Source organism: Aquarana catesbeiana, linkage group LG08 (assembly GCF_042186555.1).
Source record: "Aquarana catesbeiana isolate 2022-GZ linkage group LG08, ASM4218655v1, whole genome shotgun sequence".
Taxonomy (NCBI): domain Eukaryota; kingdom Metazoa; phylum Chordata; class Amphibia; order Anura; family Ranidae; genus Aquarana; species Aquarana catesbeiana.
Genome location: NC_133331.1, coordinates 43830325 through 43854819, shown reverse-complemented (window position 1 = coordinate 43854819; position 24495 = coordinate 43830325). Strand labels below are relative to the sequence as shown.

The following is a 24495-nucleotide window of genomic DNA, read 5'->3' as shown; positions in this document are numbered from 1 at the left end:
ATCCTGTATGCCTAACAGAGCTAATTCAGGTGACAGGGGTATTAATAACCTCCATTACAGCAGACCAGAAACTGGAAAGTCTAGGACAGGCCCAAAACATGTGAAAGTAGGTGCTATCAGTAGACTGACAGCGCGGACAATTCGGGGCCCTCTGCGGGTATATTCTATGCAGTCTCTGAGGCCTGAGGTATACTCTGTGAAGGAATTTTGCTTGTATTTAATCGGTCGTGTTTAAGACCCAGCCTGTGATTGCCTCGTGTGTGTGTGTGTGTGTGTGAATTTGGGGATACAACCTCGGTGTCAAGTCTGAAAATGCTAATTTTATTCATGCCGGACAGTACTGTCAGCAATGAGCTTCATATCATAGGGCTTACCATTCTGGCTAGTGTACAGGAAAGCATCGAGTCGCTCACTCTCCCCATTCTTACTGGTTAATCGACAGAAAAGCCGGGTATCCTTTTTACAGTGTAAAAGGCATTCTGTGAATGGATGAGGGAAGATCCTGTCTTTTCTCCAGTCCCCTTACCATTTACAGAATGCCTTACATTCTGTGTAAAAGATACAAGGCTTTTTATGGACTGGGGGGAGGAACAGGTTAGGGATGTGATCCTTTGTACACTAGCTAAAACGGTCAGTTACTGCGCCCAGAAGCTTGTGGCTGACTGTAGTATTCAGCATGAACGAAAGACTATAAAAAGTCCACATGCGGCGCTAATATAAAGCAACAGCCTTTAAAGTATTAAAATAGGAAAAAGATGATAATGCCTTCACCAGTTTTCAGTGTGTATAGGGAAGTGCACCACACCACGTGAGAATCAAATCTGCTTACCAGATATCAGCAAGTGATAGGCATTGATTAATAACTTCCCAAGGGATCACATCTGAACTCGTCAATCACCAGTAAGTAGATGGTTAAAATACACTGCAAAGCTTGCATCCATTCACTTGTCCCAGGCGGCAGCAACAAAGCAGTAAACTTCTAGCAATCAGTGGGCAAGGAGATATCATCACCAAATGGAAATAAAGCAGCATATAGTGAAGCCCGTCTCACTTGTGAAAGGATTTATTGTAGCAACTTACATGTACAGTCAAAAAGAACGATCAAAAACAAAACAGCCGCGGCATTCAGCGTGCTTGTGTCTCATAGCCAGCCTGACATGTTTCATCTGAGTGGATGCGAAAGAATACCAAAAATTTTGAAAGTTTGTTATAAAATTTTGCAATCTTTCTTCATAAAATCAGGCCATAATGTAGTCTGCTACATTTCTTTAGTTCCAATTAAATAACCCAAAACAGTTTAATAAATCAGTCTGTGTGAAAGTTAGTCTACAAACTATGGTATATATTTCAAAATTGGTCACACCTGATGTACTGCCAGCCCATCATTTCTTGAGGCCCTAAAATGCCAGGACAGTACAAATACCTCCCAAATCACCCCTTTTTTGGAAAGATGACAGTCCAAGGTATTTAGTCAGAGGCATAGTGAGTTTTATGAAGCTGTAATTTTTTGCCACAAGTTTTTGAAAAATTTAGAAATGAAAAAATGTTTTTTTCCCACAAAGTTGCAATTTTACCATAGTTATGTCCCGCACACACAACATGGGCACACTTTTAATTATACCCCAAAACACATTCTGCTATGCCTACCAAATATGGGGATACCACATGTGAGACTTTTTTTCACAGCATATAGGGGCCCAAAATCCAAGGAGCACCTTTGTGCTTTCAAGGAGCATAAAGTACACATCTTATTTCCTGAATATCTATCGCATATTTGGAGGCCCTGGAACATCAGGACAGTGGAAACACCCACAACATTACCCCATTTTAAGAAGCACAATGAGTCTTTTGAAGACTTCATTTTTTTTTTTTTCACAAGTTTTTGAAAAATGTGAAATGAATTTTGAAATGACGCTTTCTCTCACACACAGCATAGGCTTACTTAGAATTACACCCCAAAACACATTCTGCTACTCCTCCCGAGTGTGGTGAGACTTTTTCACTGTTTGGACTGATTATATACTGAATATTTTATCTTGTGTATCACACAAATCAACCAATTGTGTCAGCCCTTTTTACCGCAATAATAGTCTCCTCTATACGAGTGGTCAGGGAATATAGCTTAGTGTAGCGTCACCTATAGTTGGGTTCCTATAAACTAAACAAACATAGTTTACTGGTATGTGGCTATGCCCAGGAATGCCATGTTTATTGGTGAGGAAGTACAGGAGGCTACAGAAAGGAAGAACAAAAGAGTTCCCATGGTTCCAGGAGTGCAGTTGTCCACAGGGAATGACTGAGACTGGTGCCTTGCATGAACGTAGTCAGTCAGGTCTGGTGCAGGCAGAGACATGATCAGCAAACAGGCAACATGCAGATATGCGGCCAATAAATGAGCCAAGGTTAGTACAGGCGACAATCAGACATAAACTCTATTAGGGCTTGTTAACACATGAGGTTGGGGGTGGTAAAACCTTGTTTGACCATTGTTTTACCACCTTCAACCCCACTTTGGGGGGTGATCAGTGTGTGTGTGTTTTTTTTTTTTTTTTTTTTTTGCTTTTTTTTACATTTTGATTGCTAGTAATGAGCAAAGGTTTAATTTACTGTTTACTGCTGTGATTTGTCACAGCTATCACATGGCATAGGGCCGCTGTGATTGTCCCTGGTACCATGTGATCACTGTGATAAATCAGAGATCACAGAGTAGTAAACAGGGCATGACAGCTTTGTTTACTACTGTAAGTCTGGTCACTGCGATCACTCACAGCAACTCACAACTCACAGAAGCCCAGTACATTGATAACGTGATCTGCTGTGTCCGGTGGACATCGGTCACAGATCACACGTGAGTGGCCCATGCTGGAGGGCATACAGGTACGTCCACCTGCATCGGCGCTGCTCCCCTCCGGCTGTATATGTACATTGGCTGGATGGGAGGAGGTTAAAGGAAACCTTTCCCTTAGTTATAGAAGCTGCTGAAAGTGCTAGTATCCTGATTTTTCTAGTGGCTTGTAGGCTTCAGTACGTTTGAATTACTGGGCTAGAACGAGTGTGCCATCAGGAAAGTCTGAGTAAAACAAAACTCCTCATCGCTATACTTGTTCTAGATCCGTGAATCATAGCATTAAAACCAGAGGGTCGGCTTAACAAGCAGGTAACTAGCATTTGCAAAATGAAGTCAACAATTTACAGGCTCCAAATTTCTCTTCTAGGAAAGAATACACTTTGCTTTTTATTGCTGTTATGATGATGATGTGCAAACTGCATGTGACCCACCCCACTGAATGTTGTGTATGTAAGCGTAAGGCCCCATATACACGGGGCAGATCCGCTGGACGGGCTCTTTCTAGCTCAGCAGGGGATCACTCCGTTGATCGCCGCTGAGCAGACGGATGACAGGTCTGTCTCTGCTCACTGTGCAGGGACAGACCTGTCAGAGCCCTGCTGTTCTATATGGGGAGAAGACAGCCTGTCCTGTCTTCATCCGATCCGCTGGATGGCGACCGTATCGCCATCCGTCTGTTTTGAGCCGATCTTGTCGGATCGGATGGCAGGCGGGTGTCAGCAGGCACATCCCCGCTGACATCCGACTGCCCATAGAAGTCAATGGATGGCCCGCTCGAATCCGCCTGAAAAAAGGACAGGCGGACCTGAGCCGGCCGATCGTGTGAAAGGTGATTTGTTATGCAGGTTACAAAATTCATCAATGCTATCTGTTTCTAACTGAAATAAAGCTGTAAGGATATTTTTTTTTTTTTCTCTTACCTTTCCCCACAATGCCTACATAGTGGATTACATTTGAGAGGCTTGATGTAGAGCTGGGCGATTTTCTCCAAAAAAAAAAAAAAATCTGCAAATTTTTTTTTAAACTCGATTCACGATTCGAATCGGGGTTTTTTTTTTTTTTTGTTTTTTTTTGTTTTTTTTTTTTATGGACACCGTGCCAGTCCTGAGGAGCTGCGGGCAGGAGTTTTTAGGCGAAGCCGTGGCTTAGGCCTAGTCCGCGGCGTCTGGCCTCGCGGACTAGGCTGAAGCTGCGGCCTCACCTAAAAACCCCTGCCCGCAGCTCCTCAGGACCAACACGGTGTCAGTGCCGGTCCTGGTGGGAAAAAAAAAAATCGATTTGCTGAAAATTTGAATCGATTTGACCTCTCAACTTGATTCAAGATTCAAATCGATTTTTTTCCCCAGCCCTAGTTTGATGCTTGCTGAACAATTCACAAAAAGGTTTTGTTTTTTTGTTTTTTTTTAAACAAGGTGTAGCCGAGAAGAAATTGTTGATAAAAGGTGTCACTTTCCCCTTGATTGTCAAATGTATGCATGTCAAGTTGTGATGTGCTGACCGTCACTAAGTGTGTTTTAAAATCAGTATGTACTGTTAAACAATTTTGTCATTCTTCATAGATGCCTACAGCTGCTTGTATACCAGTCAAGTTCCTGATGTCACGCTGTTGCTGTGCCAGTACCTCGCTCTCTGCGGAGACATTCAGCTCATGCTGGCCCAGAACGCAAGCAACCGAGCTGCATATTTCGAGGAGTACAATTACCAGACGAAGGATGATCAGGAGATCCTGCACAGTCTTCACAGAGAATCTAGCTGTGATGGTGAGCATCACAATTACTCATACATGGAGGAGCAAAGAGAACTCCAGCTTCATCCACTGCAGAACTTCCTCATAGTCAGTCTAAGTCAGTGGGTCTCAACCCTGTCCTCAAGTACCCCTGACACTCCATGTTTGCACTTTTCCTTCAACTTGCACAGGTGCTTTAAATCAGAATCAATGGCTTGCTATTTTGGACAGCTATTTTATCTAAGAGAAATTCCCAAAACATGGTTTGTTGGGGGTACTTACAGGGTGGAGAACCACTGGTCTAAGTGACCTACCGTGAAGCTCACTTCTCCTTCAAGCCACTTGCAGCTATGTCTTTTGACATCAGCGCATTCTATTGATGCCGTATAAACACAATTCACACATTTGAATATTAGAGCTCAAAAGCTTTGTAGCCTGTGTGCAGCTTCACTGCGGAATAGAAACCAGCTACGGGGTTGTACCCTCCTCCTGTGTCTACTGTAAATGTGCTTAAAATGGTTGTAAGGGTCGGTTCACACTGGGGCGACTTGGGATCCGACTTGTACGCCCTCAAGTCGCCCCAAATCGCTTTGCATTTAGGTTAACATGGTAGGCAATGGGAGCGTCTTAATTGACACTACTGAAGTCGCTCCAACTTCAGAAAAGACTCCTGTACTACTTCTATCCGACTTGTAGGCGACTTGTACCCATTCAACTCAATGTAAGTCGCCTGCAAGTCGGATCTCTCTGTAAAGTCAAGCGACTTTGCAGAGAAAACCCCTCCCTCCCCCCCTCCCTCCCAGAGAGGTGATTGGCCACAGGCGAAGTCGACTGTCATGGAGGCGACTTCAAGTCGCCTCGTAATTTGCCGAAGTCGCGCTAAAGTCGCGCTGAAGCCGCGTTGAAGTCGCGTTGAAGTCGCGGTACAAAGTCGCGCTAAAGTCGTGTTGCCCATGTGTGAACCGACCCTAAATGTTTTATTTATTTATTTTTTTTTTTCAATAACCAACATGCCTATACGTACCTGCTCTGTGCAATGGTTTTGCACAGAGCAGCCCCAGTCCTCTTCTTCTGGGGTCCCCCGCCAGTGCTCCAGGCTCCTCCTCTTCATTGTGTGCCCCTACGGAAAGCCACTTTCTATGGGGGCACCCTTGTGGGCTCGCTCCCCAGTCCCGCTGTTGCGTCCATTGACACAGACCCAATGAGGAGAGTGACAGCAGCTGGAGCAGCTGCGCTCGTGCACATTGCTGAATCGCATTGGATTCAGGTAAGAAAAAGGGGGGTGGGAGGGGGGGGTCTGGGGGGAGCTGCAGCACAGACTGTTTTTCACCTTAATGCATAGAATGCATTACGGTGAAAAACTTTAAGGCTTTACAACCACTTTAACTTTTCACTGCCAGGCCCTGTGCTCCACTTTTAAACTTCGCTGGCCGAGCCATTTTTGCAATTTTCCATAGCTTTTTTTATTTTTCCCTTACAGCTTTCAGAGTTTGTAAAAGACCCCCCAAACCATATATTTTCTGAAAACACATGACCAGTAGAATACAAAGAAGGTGCTACTTTTTCAGGGCACAATATTGGGGCAAATTTTTATGCAAAAAAATACACTAAAATCATTAGCAGATAAAAACAGCACAATTTACAAAATTCCTGCTAAATATAAAAGCTAACCTGTATTGAGTTAAAAAAAACAATATTTGTAAATTTTAGATTGCACCTTTTTTTGCAAAATGGTGAAAATCGAACATACATAAAAATGTGAATATACAAATTTCTCAAATCTAGAGCTTTTCGTTTTTCCCTTACAGCTTTCAGAGTTTGTTAAAGACCCCCCCAAACCATATATTTTCTGAAAGCAAATGATGTGTCGAATAACAAGAAGGTACTACTGATTTTAACCCCCTGCGATATTTGTGCAAATGTTTATCAAAACAATATATTTGCTAAAAATTCTCTAAAATTTTTAGCAGATATAAACACAGCAAATTTTACAAAATCCCTGCTAAATTTCTACTAAATATAAAAGCTTAACCTGTATTGAGTTAATAAATAGATTTGTAATTTTTTAATTACGCCTTTTTGCACAATGGTGAAAATTGAACATACGAAAAAATTTAAATAACCATATTTCTCTAAAAATCTGAAGGTTTTCATTGTTCCATTACAGCTTTCAGAGTTTGTAAAAGACCCTCCCCCAAAACCATATATTTTCTCAAAGCATAGGGCCAGTAGAATAAAAACTGATTTTTAAGCTCCCGCGATATTTACGCAAATGTTTACCAAAACAATATTTTCGCTAATAAGTCAATATACCTTTACTATAGCATTTTGGGAATTAAGTTGTTTGGTAAACATTATGAAAAATTGTTTAATACATTTGAAAAATGAATCATTAGGATCACATCTTAACTACAGTCCATCTAACTGTAAGGCAGTCATTTTTGTTCAGTTCCAGATCATATTGTGCTGACAGCAGATACAGAGTTTGTGGCGAACCCCCCCAAGTCTCACGTAGAAGCCACACCCGTTGCACAGCAGGGGTCCGGTGCATGCTGGTTCACTGTTTCAGGTACGATTTCAGCCCGAATTTTGGGCTGAGTTCGGACCTGAAACAGATTAAAAAAGCACACGTTTTTCCTGCAAAACGAACTGGACATGCTGCGGAGATGTGTGAACCGGTCACAATCTCCTGCTATGCAAGTTGGATACGGAGTAACTCCGCATCCAATTTGCATAGGTGTGAACCCAGCATAACAGGTCCTCGCGTGGACACACCGGTTGATTACTAAAACTGGAGAATGCAAAATCTGGTGCAGCTGTGCATATTAGCCAATCAGCTTCCAACTTCAACTTGTTCAATTAAACTTTGACAAAAAATCCTGGAAGCTGATTGGTTTCTATGCAGAGCTGCAACAGATTTTGCACTCTCCAGTTTTAGTAAATCAACCCCAGAGTGAGAAGCAGTACATTAGATGTCTTTCTCTAATCTGCACTTGGAAAATTGGTCTCTGAAAGCTGATTACTTAATACAAGAGACTAGAGGTCGACCGATATATTGGCCGATATTTGGTGTTTTTTACTTAATCGGCATTGGCCGATTGTGCTGATAAAAAAGCCGATATAGCTTCAGCGCGACTTGCAAAAGACTTCTGTAATAGAAGTCAATGCAAGTTGCCTGTGTGAAGCGACTTCTCCCCCTCTCTGGGCAGCCTGCCAAATCTGATAAAAAGAACCTCAAGGATACAATGTTTACACTTCTGAATGAACTAAATTCAGTGTGTAGAAGTTCTCAGTTTAACGATTTAAAGACTAAATCTTTTCTGACATTTGTTGCTTACAAGTAAAAATCCAGTATTTTCTGCTAGAAAATCACTTAGAACCCCCAAACATTATATATATTTTTTTTAGCAGAGACCCTAGGGAATAAAATAGCAGTTGTTGCAATATTTTATGTCACACGGTATTTGCGCAGCGGTCTTTCAAATGCAATTTTTAAAAAAATACACTAATAAATTAAAAAAAAAAAACTAAGCAGTAAAGTTAGCCCATTTTTTTTTCATCCAGAAGTTTTGATTACCTGTTTTTGTGTATTTAATATTTAAGAGAGGTTTTTTTTATATTTTTTTAATCTAAATTCTACATACAAGTGAACTGATTGGAGGTTTGTTTTGTTTAATAAATGTTTAAATGTAAAAAAATTTCCGTATCACTGAAGGTTGCTTTCACACTGGAGCGGGCATGCGTTGACGGTAAAAGACTGCTAGTTTTAGCGGCTCTTTACCATCATTTTAGCGGCGCTATTCGGCTGCTAGCAGGTCGATTATAACCCAGCTAGCGGCCGAGGAAGGGGTTAAATGCGCCCCTGAAGCGCCGCTGCCGAAACGCTTTGCAGGCGATTCGACAGCGGTGCGCATTCATTTCAATGGGCAGGAGTGGTGGTATACACCGCTCCAAAGATGCTGCTTGCAGGACTTTTTTTAATATCCTGCCAGCGCATCGCCTCAGTGTGAAAGCACTCGAGCTTTCACACAGACTGCAGGGGAGCCGTTTGACAGGCACTTTACAGGTGCTATTTTTAGCCCAAAAGTGCCTGAAAAACGCCCCAGTGTGAAAGGGGTCTAACTGTTAGATTTTATGAGATGAAGGTAAAAAAAAAAAATCGGCCTAATATATCGGCCCCAAAAAATCAGCATCACATATCGGCCATCGGCCACCGCGATTTGTAAATATCGGCATCGGCCAGAGAAAAACCCATATCGGTCGACCTCTACAAGAGACCTTATGGTGATTTTACATAACATAGGAGTTGTGAACTGTTCATACTCTACTGATCCGCAGTTATCACTACATTAATAAACCTGAAGCTCTATCTTTTAGGTTTTTCCTTTGTTACTGACTTGATCACTGACCTGGAATGTCAGCTGTCTGTTAGCTGCAAATGCTATGAAGCTGCCAACGAAATCCTGATCATCACCCAACTCCAGGACCAGAACCCAGAGCAGAAGATGCAGGTGCTCAAGAGGCTTGGCAATATCCGAAATGAGATCGGAGTGTTCTTTATGAACCAGGCTGCAGCGGTCCAGTCTGAGAGAGCAGGTGAGGTCTGATGTGTGAGATTTAAGAGCCTTGTCAGAGGCCTGCTATCTTGAATAACTTAACCACTTGTCGACCGCCCTATAGCAGTAAAACTACGCAAAATCACGTGTGTGTATATATATGTGTGTGTGTCTGTATATAGATAAAGTATATATATATATATATATATATATATGAGAGAGAGATTATCTATGTGTGTGTGTGTGTATATATATATATATATATATAATTTTAGATGATCCTGCACTTCCGGGTAGCAAGTGCATGCCGCCGGTGGCTCGCTCCCGCTGTGATTCTACATAGCGAAAGCCGATCAGCGGCTCCCGCTGACTCAATATCCGCTGGCATCCACTGATCATTCGGTACACAGGCAGAATGGCAAAAGTGCGTGACGCTTGAAGACGCTCGGTTCCCGAGTCTCAAAGTGTTTCCGAGTGTCTCCGGCGCCCCCGCACCTCTGGCCACGTGCGGTACTGCATACATCAGCAGTGGCACTGGAATGTGTTATCTGAGTTTCCATTGATTCCTATGGGTGGGGAAACTCGCTTTGATATACGAGTGCTTTGGATTACAAGCATGATTCTGGAAAGAACTGTGCTTGTAATCCAAGGTACTACTGTACTCCAAGTAGTAACATAAAGGTGTCTGGTTTTCATTTGTGTTTTTTGCTGTAGAAAAAGGTGGCAGAGGCAAGTGGTTGACCCCTATGGCGCTGGCTCCTTGGGGAGAAGAGAGTAACAACCAGACAAGGCTTCCAGACATTGGTTTGGTTTTTTACCCCTGACAATATTCAACCAGTAGTGTTTGTGCCCCTCGGATTGTCATCTGATTAAACACTTTGATGACCAGTGGTCATTAAAGCTTTGCTGCTTAAGTCAAATTTAGCAGCATTAGTATGAGTTGGTTAAAAAAAAAAAGATATAATTTATATAAAACCGTGAATATAGATTACGAGTACAGTACAAAATAGAGGCACACTACCATCTGCTTAGTTCTACAGACTTATCCTGCAATAAAAACCATTAACCCCAGCTGCTTACTTATCCTCAGGCAAGCTTAGCAGACTTTGACAAGATGCAAATTTGTTTTGATATTCTTGCCAAAATGCTCATTAGCGCTGCGCCTGCTCCGCGAGTCCTCATAGACTTGTATATGGCTGTTTCCCAGTGCTCCAGACATGGCTTGGAGCAGACCACAGCTATCCAGACCTCAGCTGTGAGCTTCTAGTATAAAATGGTTTTGGAGTGCTTAAAGGGTAACTCCACTTTCGCTGGGAAAAAAATTAGCAAATAAGATAATATACCGTATATACTCGAGTATAAGCCGACCCGAATATAAGCCGACCCACCTAATTTTACCACAAAAAACTGGGAAAACGTATTGACTCGAGTATAAGCCTAGGGTGAGAAATGCACAGCTACTGTAAGTGGAAAAGAGGGTCAACAATGCCCATTTGCAGCCTCACTGTGCCCATTTGCAGCCTCACTGTGCCCATTTGCAGCCATAGGTCCCCCGAACTTCAAACTTGGTAGTTAAGGGTTCCTAGATGCCCCCTAGCTGCAGCCAAAATTTGGGGTCTCTGGACCCAAAGGGTCCCGAAATGACATTGCTGCAGATGGACACAGTTGACCGACTTTGGGGCCCCGTATCTTGGGGCCACTTGGTGCTAGGAACCCCAGCTTTCGATATGTTTTAGTGCTTCCCCTGAGTTTGCACACCAAACTTGGGGTTCCTAGCATCAAGTGGCCCCGAGATATGGGGCCCCAAATTCAGTTCGGAAAATGTCATTAGCTGCTGCAGAAAAGTGCTTGACTCGAGTATAAGCTGAAGGGGATATTTTCAGCACAAAAAAATGTGCTGAAAAACTCGGCTTATACTCGAGTATATACAGTAGTCTATACAATTCCCAACACAAGTCATATTGTAATTTGTCTGTTAAAAATGACCTTTCCTTTTCAATATGCAGTGCTGTGTTTATTTATTTGTAAAATGCAGTATGGCAACCTGGAGGTGTTCTGTACACAGTTTACAGAACATCCCATCCAGATATATCAAAGGGAAATCTCATCTTAAAAAATGCAGACCCTGCCACTTTCCTAATTAGAGCCATGCAGGTGCAGCAGCTGATCCATAATTCCAATATCGCTCCCACACAGACATACAAACCAACAAACGGGGGTTTCTTCAGAATAACAAAAGGTAGGAATCTGCAACACGGTTTGTTAAAATCTCTGCAGTGTACAGAGCTCACCCAGAGGGGAGGATTTTTTTTTTTTCACAGTAAAAGTGGAGTTACTTTTTAAGAGGGTGTGGGGCAGTGAACTTTTATGGAAAGTTTAACGCTTCTCTCAGATACTAGATACTATTAAACTAGGCCAGCGGTGATGTGGAGTTAGTAACACTTTTAGGCTGTTGGTAAACCAGAACCCCTGATGTTTTTGTCAGTTGGAGGAGAGAGTGTTTTAATGTATAATCATTTCTCTGAATGGAAATCATTTTCAAGTACTCAAACTTTAAAGCCACATAGATTTGTCCTCCTACAACCTCATCAGCAAAGCATAGCGAGCTAATGAATTTCTAGCCTGCATTCTGAACATTTGCATATATATTTAAGTGCTGCGATGGATTTCCTGCAATTTAAATTTTCCTGCTTTATTCAAGGTTGTTTTTTTTTTTTTTTTTTTTTTTTTAGTCTCACTCAGACAAACCTTATATTTACATCCTTTTAATTTACATTATATTGTGCAATTTTCTAGCAATTTCAATCCATTTTCTGTCAGAATCTCAGTGTACAAGCGGAGTATTTGACTATAATGTTGGAGAGGAAATGATAGGACTGTGCATTTTAAGGTACTTAAGCCTCAAGCTTGCCTTAATTGAATGCGCCTGGTAAGGGGAATTAGCGGCTAGGCAAAAGTTTTATGCAAACTTGACAAACTGCTCACCCTTCCCCTGGTGTGATTTAAAGTGGTGTTCCGCCCCAAAAAAGAAAAAAATTAAAAGCCAGCAGCTACACATACTGCAGTTGCTGCCTTTTACCTGTTTTGGAGTCCAGCGATGTCGGCACCGCAGCTGATGTTTCCATCAGCTGTCGAGTGCTGCCGCCGCCATTGCGAGTAAGGGTACCCGGCAGTGCAGCCTTATCGCTTCACGCCAGGAACTCTACTGCGCATGCGCAAGGCCCTGCTCCTCTCTCCTACTGGCCCAGAGACAGGGAGAGGAGGAGGAGGGAAGAGGAGGGAGCCCGGGGGTGACGTCACGGGCCGCGGCCCAGACTCCCGGAAGTGGGATCAGGATACCTGCCAGTTGTGGTACCGGAGGGGGAGAGGAGACAAATAAGTGGAAGTTCCACTTTGGGTGGAACTCCTTTTTAAGTAAAAAAAAAACTTTAATGGGAATAAAACAATGCTTTACATGTTGGTTATATAAATTTGCGAAAAGTGTCAAACTTTCCAGTGATTTCTTACCTGCGTCTTCCTTGTAGATACTGAGACTGGCCACTCACACTTATATATATATATATATATATATATATATATATATATATATATATATATATATATATATATATGGCATAATTTAATCAATACCAGAGCAGTAAAGAGAACCTGCATTTCTGCAGGTAGATTTGCAAATCTTTTGATGAAAAACCCACTACAATAAACCAGAGGATGGTGCTGTAGATGCCCGATCTTTACTTTCAAGCTCTGTGCAGACTTCTGTGCTCTCTGCAGAAGTGAGTCAATTACGTGACAATAGAATAGTATACCGAGGGGGGGGGGGGGGGGGGTGTACTTGACTCTCTCTATGTAAGGATCGCCTTTACAGTGTTGCTATATCTTTCAGAAAAGCATTATTATAGGGTGGTTTTGGTAAATAGTTGCTTGCTACTGATTGAAATGGAAAAGTCATTCAATAACTTTAAACTTCGGCTTTAAAAACTGCTGTAAGCCATCTGTCTGAACTGGTAATTTTTTATTTTTTTTTTCTCTGTACAGCTTTAGTCCCTTAACTTGGCAGTAATGAAGTATGCCCCCCAAATCATGCATACAGCTGGTTCCTGGAGAAATCTTCACTCCAGGGATGCCCTGTCCTCTTCTTGTGCGGAGGTTGTTAATGTGTTTGGGTTTGGGTTGAGCTGCTTGAAAAAGTTGAACCGGGGACCTGTCCCTTCTCCATTGAGAAGTTATTTAGGTTTACACTGCCTGTAACATGATCTATAAATGGGGGAGAGTCTCAGGATTAGTGACAAACTAGGATCCAAACCTACAGAGTCGGCAGTAAGCAGTCACCTGCACGGGACGATTATCTGTTCCCGGGGCATTCCCCACCCCACAGCCGTTGTGTTCTCAGAGAATTATTTAGGCTATCTGTGATTTGATCTCTGTCTGTTGAGGATGATAGTTTCCTGCGTGACGTTAACGATGCTAGCGCTTTTATAGAATTCTGACATGCATGATTATGCCTTGTCGTGGCCTCTTCAACTTACGCATGTATTTGCAAATGTGTACATATGAAACACCGTTTTTTTTAGCGTGAACTGTTAGGATAATTGCGTTTGTTGAAGGCTGGCTGGTAAGTTGAGCTGGGAATTATTCTTTGTTTTTATGACATGTGTTGCCCTTCCTTGTGTTCCTTGCTGTTAACCTGTTCATGCTGAGCACACGCAAATATGCGGCCTCTGGGCGGCCGTGCCTTGGTGTTGAGCAATTGCTTATTTGCATGCAATACTGCCAATAGAGGTGTGCCGAGAGCGCAATCCTGGCAGTTAGTGGCTTGTAATGGAAAGCTCCTGTTTGCTTGCCATCAGGAGCTTTCTGATCGTGTGACTGCCAATCACAGCTTTTACATGACTATAAGCCCTGTCCCGCCTCCCAGCATTCCAAACCCCTTAAAGGGCTGGCAGGTGCTGGCTCTAGGGGGTTAAGGCCAGTCATAGGTTGGGGAAGATGCAATTTGTTTGTATACTTAAAGCGGTGTTCCAGCCGTTTCTGTGTTTTTATTAAAAGTCGGCAACTTCAAAAAGTGTAGCTGCTGACTTTTAATAAACACTCACTCACCTGTCCCACGGTCCAGCGATGCGGCCGCCCGAAGCCTCAGTTCTCTTCACCGCCTCTCCTCAGCGCCAGCATCACTAGTGTAGGCACCCGGCTTTGACAGTTTGCGGCTTCACAGCCTGCACTGCGCATTCACGAGTCGCGCTGCACGTCCTGAATGGCCGGACAATCTTCTGGGACCTGTGATGTGTCCCAGAAGATTGCAGGGAGGGGGAGAGGAGAACTTTGGCTCGAGTCACCTAGGTGGGAGCTGGGTACCTGTCAAAACTAGATACTCTCTCCCCCAAGAAAATGACATGCCAAATGTGGCATATCAGGTGGTCAGGAGTCCTTTAAAACAGAAGTTCCACTTTTGAGTTGAACTCCTCTTTCAGTGCCGGTTCACACTAGACGCGGCACGACTTGCAGGTCGCCTCACCGAGGCGACCTGCACACGACTGCCGGGGCGACTTGCAAGACGACTTCTGTATAGAAGTCTATGCAAGTCGCCCCCAAAGTAGTACAGGAACCTTTCTTATAAGTCGGAGCGACTTGCGTCGCTCCGATTAGAACGGTTCCATTGTACAGAACGGGAGGCGACTTGTCAGGCGACTAGGTCGCCTGACAAGTCGCCCCCGTGTGAACCGAGCCTAAGTGTGCCTGTGTGAACTGGGCCTAATTGCATTTTGTATTTTTTTGGGTTTGTATGATGGGTAAAAATAAACACACAACTGCTTACATTTATGGTTTTGTTTAAGCAAAATTTTAGCTTTTTCTTTTTTCTTTTCCACACCATCCAGCCGGGAGGACCGTGTCCAATGCAGAGCAGGACATGTGGAAGAAGAGCTTCTCCAGTTTTGAGAAAGGAATCGCCAACTTTGAAGCTATCCGGGACTCCACCAACATGGCTCTCTTACTGTGTAACCTGGGGCGCCTGATGAGGATATGTGCCCAGGCACACTGCGGAAGTGAAAATGTTGTGAGAAGGGGGGAGTTCTCTCCAGAGGAGGCTCTTTATTACAATAAGGTGGGACTGTGCGTCAATGTGTTTTACATACACTTATTAATTTAGTACTTGAAAAGCAATATACAGTATATACTGTATTTATTGGCGTATAATACTCACTTTTTCCCCATGAAAATCGGCTGCAAATAGTGTGTGCGTGTTATACGCCAATACTTCAATTTTAGTTGCCTCGGAGGGGACAGGGAGGGGGGCGGGACGAGCGCCATCAGATTACATACAGTGAGAATCTCCTGTTTACTTGACGGCCTCTGTAATAGGAAGTCCCATCTCCTGGGCCGCCATTGGACCACTGTTCTGTCTATCATAGGAGATTCTCATTATATGTAATCTGTCGGCGCTCGTCCCGCCCCCCTCCCTGTCCCCTCTAGGCTGCAGATGGGCATCGATCAGACTGCACTGATGGCAATGGTGAGGCTGCTGCACTGATGGCAATGGTGAGGCTGCTGCACTGATGGCAATGGTGAGGCTGCTGCACTGATGGCAATGGTGAGGCTGCTGCACTGATGGCAATGGTGAGGCTGCTGCACTGATGGCAATGGTGAGGCTGCTGCATTGATGGCAATGGTGAGGCTGCTGCATTGATGGCAATGGTGAGGCTGCTGCATTGATGGCAACGGTGAGGCTGCTGCATTGATGGCAACGGTGAGGCTGCTGCATTGATGGCAACGGTGAGGCTGCTGCATTGATGGCAACGGTGAGGCTGCTGCATTGATGGCAACGGTGAGGCTGCTGCATTGATGGCAACGGTGAGGCTGCTGCATTGATGGCAACGGTGAGGCTGCTGCATTGATGGCAACGGTGAGGCTGCTGCATTGATGGCAACGGTGAGGCTGCTGCATTGATGGCAACGGTGAGGCTGCTGCATTGATGGCAACGGTGAGGCTGCTGCATTGATGGCAACGGTGAGGCTGCTGCATTGATGGCAACGGTGAGGCTGCTGCATTGATGGCAACGGTGAGGCTGCTGCATTGATGGCAACGGTGAGGCTGCTGCATTGATGGCAACGGTGAGGCTGCTGCATTGATGGCAACGGTGAGGCTGCTGCATTGATGGCAACGGTGAGGCTGCTGCATTGATGGCAACGGTGAGGCTGCTGCATTGATGGCAACGGTGAGGCTGCTGCATTGATGGCAACGGTGAGGCTGCTGCATTGATGGCAACGGTGAGGCTGCTGCATTGATGGCAACGGTGAGGCTGCTGCATTGATGGCAACGGTGAGGCTGCTGCATTGATGGCAACGGTGAGGCTGCTGCATTGATGGCAACGGTGAGGCTGCTGCATTGATGGCAACGGTGAGGCTGCTGCATTGATGGCAACGGTGAGGCTGCTGCATTGATGGCAACGGTGAGGCTGCTGCATTGATGGCAACGGTGAGGCTGCTGCATTGATGGCAACGGTGAGGCTGCTGCATTGATGGCAACGGTGAGGCTGCTGCATTGATGGCAACGGTGAGGCTGCTGCATTGATGGCAACGGTGAGGCTGCTGCATTGATGGCAACGGTGAGGCTGCTGCATTGATGGCAACGGTGAGGCTGCTGCATTGATGGCAACGGTGAGGCTGCTGCATTGATGGCAACGGTGAGGCTGCTGCATTGATGGCAACGGTGAGGCTGCTGCATTGATGGCAACGGTGAGGCTGCTGCATTGATGGCAACGGTGAGGCTGCTGCATTGATGGCAACGGGGAGGCTGCTGCATTGATGGCAACGGGGAGGCTGCTGCATTGATGGCAACGGTGAGGCTGCTGCATTGATGGCAACGGTGAGGCTGCAGATGGGCACTGACCCTTATTTTGCTTCAAAGTTTCTTATTTATAATTTAAGTTTTTTTCCTGAATCTTCCCTCTTGAAATTAATGTGCGTGTTATACGCCGATAAATACGGTATATTCTATTACCTAATGTCCATATTGCAAGTCTTTTTCTGTTCCAAGGCCAATACATTGGGAAACCATACAGGATTCAGTGATATCTATGAACTTTGTCAATGTTTTCCCTTGCCTGCTATTCAAACTGAATATATTTTGATAATATCTAATTCTTTTAAGTGGGTATAACACTGCAACACTAAGCATTTTAAAAGCTTTCACCACAAGCCCTATTCAATTAGCCCACCAGGCATATATTTTTACTCTTCTGCTACCATTTGTGACTAACACAGAATGCTGGATAAGTGAAAGAACACACCAGTACATAACAAACCCCCTCATTTGTTCTGCCGTGATAACACATTTCATGATTGCTTGTGGCATTTTTATTTGTTTTTAGCTGTATTTTTCTGAGCCATACAAAAAAAGTTATAACTATACAATTGAGTGTTTTCCAACTTTCAAGCACCGTATGTTATTGTGTTACAGTATATAGTACAGCAGTATGTATTTATGTGTTAGTCTATTTGCCTCACAAGTGTACCCCCCCCCCCCCCCTTTTTTTTTTTTTTTTTTTTTTATATCTGATGAAGTATGGGCTAGGGGTCCCAAATTGTGTTATCCTAATAACTATTTACACACATTCTGTATGTCTTTTCATGGCATCAGTTGCACCATTTTTTGTTCCTTTTGGACTTTATTTTGGTGAAACTATAATTCCACAAGCTATATAGTGCAGAGAAGACATTTATTAATATTAAAACAAAAGTAATCGTACTTTCAAATGCAATGTGTAGTCAAATCGTAGGAAGCGTTCTCATCACCAGGTACATAACCCTAAGGAGTCAATGCTCTCATTATTAGCCAAATCATGGGGATGAATAGTCCAAAAAGTAACCTTTGCAGCTAGTCACATTCAACAAAATTTGGAATTCTAGGCTATTGGCAAACTAACACTTAAAGTCGTTCTAAGTGTTAGTTCACACCAGACGCAGTTCAGTTCAGTTCCGTGTGCTTTTTTTTCTGCACTAAAAATGCATGCACAGTGTTTTCCATGTGTTCCAATGGCTCTAGTTCACACCATGTAGTCAGCTTCCGGTGCAGAAACTGACCGTAAACTGACTGCATAGTGTGAACTAGAGCCATTGAAATACATTGAAAACACTGTGCATGCATTTTGTGCAGGAAAAAAAGCGTGCGGAACTAAACTGAACTGCGTCTGGTGTGAACTAACACTTAGAACTGAAAAACTGGAAAAAAAAAAAAAAAAAAAAAAAAAACCTGGATGCAGCCCCCCCATTATACTTACCTGAGCCCCATCTCGATCCAGTGTTGTGTACTCTCCATGGCCTCTTTCTCCTCGATCGCTCACTAGGCAGCAGGAGCCTTTGGCTCCTGCTGCTGTCAATCACAGCCAGTGAGCAAATGAGGGAGCAGGGGCTTTGTGTGGGAATCGATAATGTCCATTCTCAGGAGCGAGCCTGCTCAAGTGCCCCCATAGCAAAAGGCTTGTGGGGAGAAGACAGGACCACCGGCAGGGGACCCAAGAAGAATCAGGGGTGCTCTCACTGCACCGAGCATGCAAGTATGAGATATATATCTATCTATAGATATGAGCACAACTGTGAGATATATATATATATATATATAATTTTATATTTTTAATTACCCTTTAGAATCACTTCAAAAGAGAAGTATGGTTTCCTTTCAAAAATTTTTACCCACCTAGGTGGATGCGATATCGGTCCTCTGCTGCTTATAAGACTGAGTGATCAAACACAGCTGATCACTCAGTTCCCAGTCTTCAGTGAGCCAGTGACTGACAGTTACCGACTCTCTGCCTCTCCAGCACTCACTTGAATACTGGGCTGTGCAGGGGGTGGGAGCAGCTGGCTTGCTTAATGGCTGAGCCAGCTGCCAGTCGAGGCATCTGGGTGGGTCTTTCCCCAGCCTGGACTGGTTGAGTGACATCAGCCATCAGCTGGATTTTTAGCCCACGTTCGGCTGAAAACTGGTTACAGGAGTGCAGAACAAACTGCATTCCTGTGATCCATAGGAAAAGTAGGGTTAAAAAAGTTTTGGCCATACTTCTCCTTTTTGAAACCTGCTCCATTCCCCCCTCCCCCCCCCCCCCTTCTAAATCCTATTCTAGCTATCCTGTGAATGGAAGATGCTTATACTTACCTATTCTGAAGGCCTGTCGTGATCTCTCAAGCAGCCAACTTCAAGGGAAAGGAGATATCACCGCCAATGGTGGAAATGTCTGGGTCGTGACATCAGCAATAGGCTTGCTATTGGGCATATGTTGTCTGCTGCCCGTTCACATGACCAGATCGGAGTGCCCCAAGAATAGGTAAGTATAAGCATATTCCTTTTTACAGGGTAGTTAGATTAGGTGCCTTTTTTATAACTTTTTAGCTGACTGTAAGGGAAGGATTGTAATCATCAATGTAATGAGCATTTTCCTAATGACCCCTGATGGAATAACCTTAGCCGGGGGTTCCCCGTGACCTCTGGCTTCCTGTGGGATAAAGAGGTTGAAAGAGGCTGGTTTGGTGTGTGAAGTCCACACAGGTTTATAGCCTGTCAGTCAGTCAGCATTTATATTTTTTTTTTTTTTTTTTACGTTTGAAGTGCAAAGCTGCCTGGACTGCTTCTGGGCTATTTCATCCTTAATAGTCAACTAATATTGATCAAGCATTGACTACCTAGTATGATATACCTGGTAATGGCCGTCTTCTGTGATCTGACTACACACGGCTTGTGAGTGTGTCTCCTATTTTATTTGTTTTATTAATATTTGTCTTATCTTGTGCACTTTTGTATTTTTTCTTTGAAAATTTTACATGTGTGCGAGGGTACGGATTAGAATGCACAATGGCTAGCAGGTAGAAAACAAATACATCTTTAATAATCTGTATTTTCCACGTTAATTGTATAATATTCTGCAAAAGTGAACTTTGTCGCTCCAAGTGGAACTTTAGAACAGAAAAATACATTATCTATTGATTGACTTCTGTTAAACAGACCTGTTGGGAAAAAAACGTTGCTCATTTATTGGCTGCAGCGCTGATCTGTGTATTCTGACAGAGCAGAAGGGAGGATTCTTCACACCACTTTGAATGGGGGAATCTGTTCAATTTTCTGAATGGAAAAAACGTGAGGGCCAGTTCACACCTCAAAAATGCACTCCCAATACATTCTGGATGAGTTTTTGCTTACAATTCACACCACACACAGTTCCGGTGCATTTTTGATACGGTATGCTAGGTTCCAGTACAGTTATGTGGAGAAAAAAATGCAGCATATTCTACTTTTTTTTTTTTTTTTTCTCCACCAGAAACTGACTGGAGCTGTGCTGTCAGCTCCAGTCAGTTTCCGGTGGAGAAAAAAAAAACTAGGGCCATTGAATACATGGAAAACACTGTGCATGCATTTTTCATGCAGTAAAAAAAACTGCACTCATACGTTTGGCATAACCTGCTACACTGTTAATTGTGAGGTAACTGTGCCTAATCTGTTTACAGGCTATTGATTACTATCATAAAGCATTGAAGTCTCTGGATAAAAGAGATACTCATCAGGCTGTGTGGGACTCTGTTTATTGGGAGCTGTCTACGACCTATTTTACAATGGCCACCCTGCTGCAGGACTATGCTCCCATCTCCAGGAAAGCACAGGAGCAGGTAGGTGTTCTTATAGACTGCTAACAGACTCCTAATGTGATCATACTGTGTGTCCCAGCATGCAGTTCTCAGAGCTGATCTTCGTTTCTTGTTGGAAAGAATGTATAGGGCCTCCTAAATCTGGCTGTCCGCTAGTAGCATTTCATTTTTAAGAACATTGGTTCGATTTTCGAATCGTTAGTGGGGGTCAGGCTGATGTTAGTTTTTAACTGCAGTGACACAAAAAGGTGCAGGATGGAACTTTTTTCTCAAATTACCTAATTTCTAAGTGTATGTGATTTTCATGTAGGAAATTACAGTACATTCATTCAAAAATGAATGTTAAGCAAACAAAATCGACATTCATCCATTCGTCAAATGTACAAAGAATATTTTTGCAGACATTTGTATTAATGCTTGTTCGAAAATCCACTAGTGTGTAGTCAGCTTTAGGAAAATACGGTACAAAAAATATTTGTATTGGGCATGTTGTGTTGATCTTTTTTTTAACATCCTAGAGCTATATCCTTTAATGTCTGTTTATGGCTCCATAGTTCTAATAGTACTTCTAGGTCACATATTTAAAGTGGAAGGAAGCCTAAGTTTTTACTATTAAAAATGTTCCGCCTCCATCTCTTTCTATTGTCTGTCCCTCCACTGCCCCTTTTCATTTATGTAAGACGGACTACACTGTGCAGCAGATGTGAAAGTGTTCATGCAAGTGTTCGCACAGAGCCATTGGACCCTCCACTATTTGCTAAGACTATTCAAAGATACAAATCGGCAGGCTGTGTCATGTGCTGCAGAGGATCACACCGCCTATCACTTTATTAAAGGTGGCTGAACATTCTGCACGTTATACAAGATGGAGAGTGAATTCCCTCTTAATCTGATGTGCTGCTGATTTGTTTAGCCACTTTTAGTAGAAAGTGATGGCAGAGCAGATCTGTGAGACCCTAATGACATTTTTTCTTTTCATGTCATGCCTGTACAGCCACGGTCAAAAGTTTTCACAAAGTCTGCTGCTTCAGTGTTTTTTTTTTTTTTTTTTAGATATTCTTTGTCAGATGTTGTTATGGTATACTGAAAGCGGAAGTCCCCCCCACGCCTGCAAAAATTAAAAGCCAGCAGCTACACATACTGCAGCTGCTGTCTTTTAATAATAGGACACTTACCTATCCTGGAGTACAGCGATGTCGGCACCGTAGCTGATGTTTCCATCAACTGCCGCCGACATTGTTGGTGAGGGAACCCTGTAGTAAAGCATTACAGGTTTACGCCTGGTCCCTACTGCGCTTACACTAGGCACCACTGCGTTCTCCTACTGGCCTGACGGCAGGAGAAAGAGGAGGCGATAGCCGAGCTTCTGATGTAATGCGCCTGGTCTCCCGAAAATGGAAATAGGGTACCTGTCAGACATGTATCCAACCCCCTCCCAAATATGGCACCGGAGGGGGATGAGACAAATGAGCGGAAGTTCCACTTTTGGGTGGAACTCTGCTTTAACTATAATTACAAGCATTTCATAAGTGTCAAAGGCTTTTATTGGCAATTCCATTTTGTTTATGCAATATTTGCAGTGTTGACCCTTTTTCAAGACATCTGCAATTCGCCCTGGCATGTTGTCATTTAACCACTTCAGCCCCGGAAGGATTTACCCCCTTCCTGACCAGAGCACTTTTTACAATTTGGCACTGCGTCGCTTTAACTGCTAATTGCGCGGTCATGCAATGCTGTACCCAAACAAAATTTGCGTCCTTTTCTTCCCACAAATAGAGCTTTCTTTTGATGGTATTTGATCACCTCTGCCGTTTTTTATTTTTTGCGCTATACACAGAAAAAGACCGAAAATTTTGAAAAAAAATGATATTTTCTACTTTTTGTTCTAAAAAAAATCCAATAAACTCAATTTTAGTCATACATTTAGGCCAAAATGTATTTGGCCACATGTCTTTGGTAAAAAAAATGTCAATAAGCGTATATTTATTGGTTTGCGCAAAAGTTATAGCGCCTACAAACTAGGGTACATTTTCTGGAATTTACACAGCTTTTAGTTTATGACTGCCTATGTCATTTCTTGAGGTGCTAAAATGGCAGGGCAGTACAAAACCCCCACAAATGACCCCATTTTGGAAAGTAGACACCCCAAGGAAATTGCTGAGAGGCATGTTGAGCCCATTGAATATTCATTTTTTTTGTCCCAAGTGATTGGATAATGACAAAAAAAAAAAAAAAATTACAAAAAGTTGTCACTAAATGATATATTGCTCACACAGGCCATGGGCATATGTGGAATTGCACCCCAAAATACATTTAGCTGCTTCTCCTGAGTATGGGGATACCACATGTGTGGGACTTTTTGGGAGCCTAGCCGCGTACGGAGCCCCGAAAACCAATCACTGCCTTCAGGATTTCTAAGGGCGTAAATTTTTGATTTTACTCCTCACTACCTATCACAGTTTTGAAGGCCATAAAATGCCCAGATGGCATAAAACCCCCCCAAATGACCCCATTTTGGAAAGTAGACACCCCAAGCTATTTGCTTTGAGGCATGTTGAGTCCATGGAATGTTTTATATTTTGACACAAGTTGCGGGAAAGTGACACATTTTTTTTTTTTTTTTTTGCACAAAGTTGTCACTAAATGATATATTGCTCACACAGGCCATGGGCATATGTGGAATTGCACCCCAAAATACATTTAGCTACTTCTCAGTACGTGGATACCACATGTGTGGGACTTTTTGGGAGCCTAGCCGCATACGGGGCCCCAAAAACCAATCACCGCCTTCATGATTTCTAAGGGTGTAAATTTTTGATTTCACTCTTCACTGCCTATCACAGTTTCGGAGGCCATGGAATGCCCAGGTGGCACAAACCCCCCCCCCCCCCCCCCCCCAAATGACCCCATTTTGGAAAGTAGACACCCCAAGCTATTTGCTGAGAGGCATGGTGAGTATTTTGCAGCTCTCATTTGTTTTTGAAAATAAAGAAAGACGAGAAAAAAAAAAATTTTTTTTTTCAATTTTCAAAACTTTGTGACAAAAAGTGAGGTCTGCAAAATACTCACTATACCTCTCAGCAAATAGCTTGGGGTGTCTACTTTCCAAAATGGGGTCATTTGGGTTTTTTTTTTTTGCCACCTGGGCATTCCATGGCCTCCGAAACTGTGATAGGCAGTGAAGAGTGAAATAAAAAATTTACGGCCTTAGAAAGCCTGAAGGCGGTGCTTGGTTTTCGGGGTCCCGTACGCGGCTAGGCTCCCAAAAAGTCTCACACATGTGGTATCCCCGTACTCAGGAGAAGCGCCAGAATGTATTTTGAGGTGTAATTTCACATATTCCCATGGCATGTTTGAGCAATATATCATTTAGTGACAACTTTGCGCAAAAAAAAAAAAAATAAAAATTTGTCTCTTTCCCGCAACTTGTGTCACAATATAAAATATTCCATGGACTCGACATGCCTCTCAGCAAATAGCTTGGGGTGTCTACTTTCCAAAATGGGGTCATTTGGGGGGGTTTTGAACTGTCCTGGCATTTTATGCACAATATTTAGAACAGTGGTTCTCAACTCCAGTCCTCAGGACCCACCAACAGGCCAGGTTTGCAAGATAGCTGAAATACATCACAGGTGATATCACTTGCTGCTCAGTGATTGCAGTATTCTAGTCTGCAATTCCCCAAGGTAGTACTTAAAATCTGGCCTGTTGGTGGGTCCCGAGGACTGGAGT

At 43.4% G+C, this 24495-nt stretch overlaps 1 protein-coding gene across 1 annotated transcript in view; it reads left to right on the top strand.

Moving 5' to 3' along the window:
* EDRF1 (erythroid differentiation regulatory factor 1) overlaps positions 1 to 24495 on the top strand; it is a 159890-nt gene that overhangs the window by 61376 nt on the left and 74019 nt on the right. Inside the window, exons 16-19 of the mRNA XM_073595756.1 lie at positions 4408 to 4608; positions 8952 to 9170; positions 15007 to 15233; positions 20626 to 20784. Coding sequence (XP_073451857.1) covers positions 4408 to 4608; positions 8952 to 9170; positions 15007 to 15233; positions 20626 to 20784 — 806 coding nt within the window. The remainder of the gene's footprint in view (positions 1 to 4407; positions 4609 to 8951; positions 9171 to 15006; positions 15234 to 20625; positions 20785 to 24495) is intronic.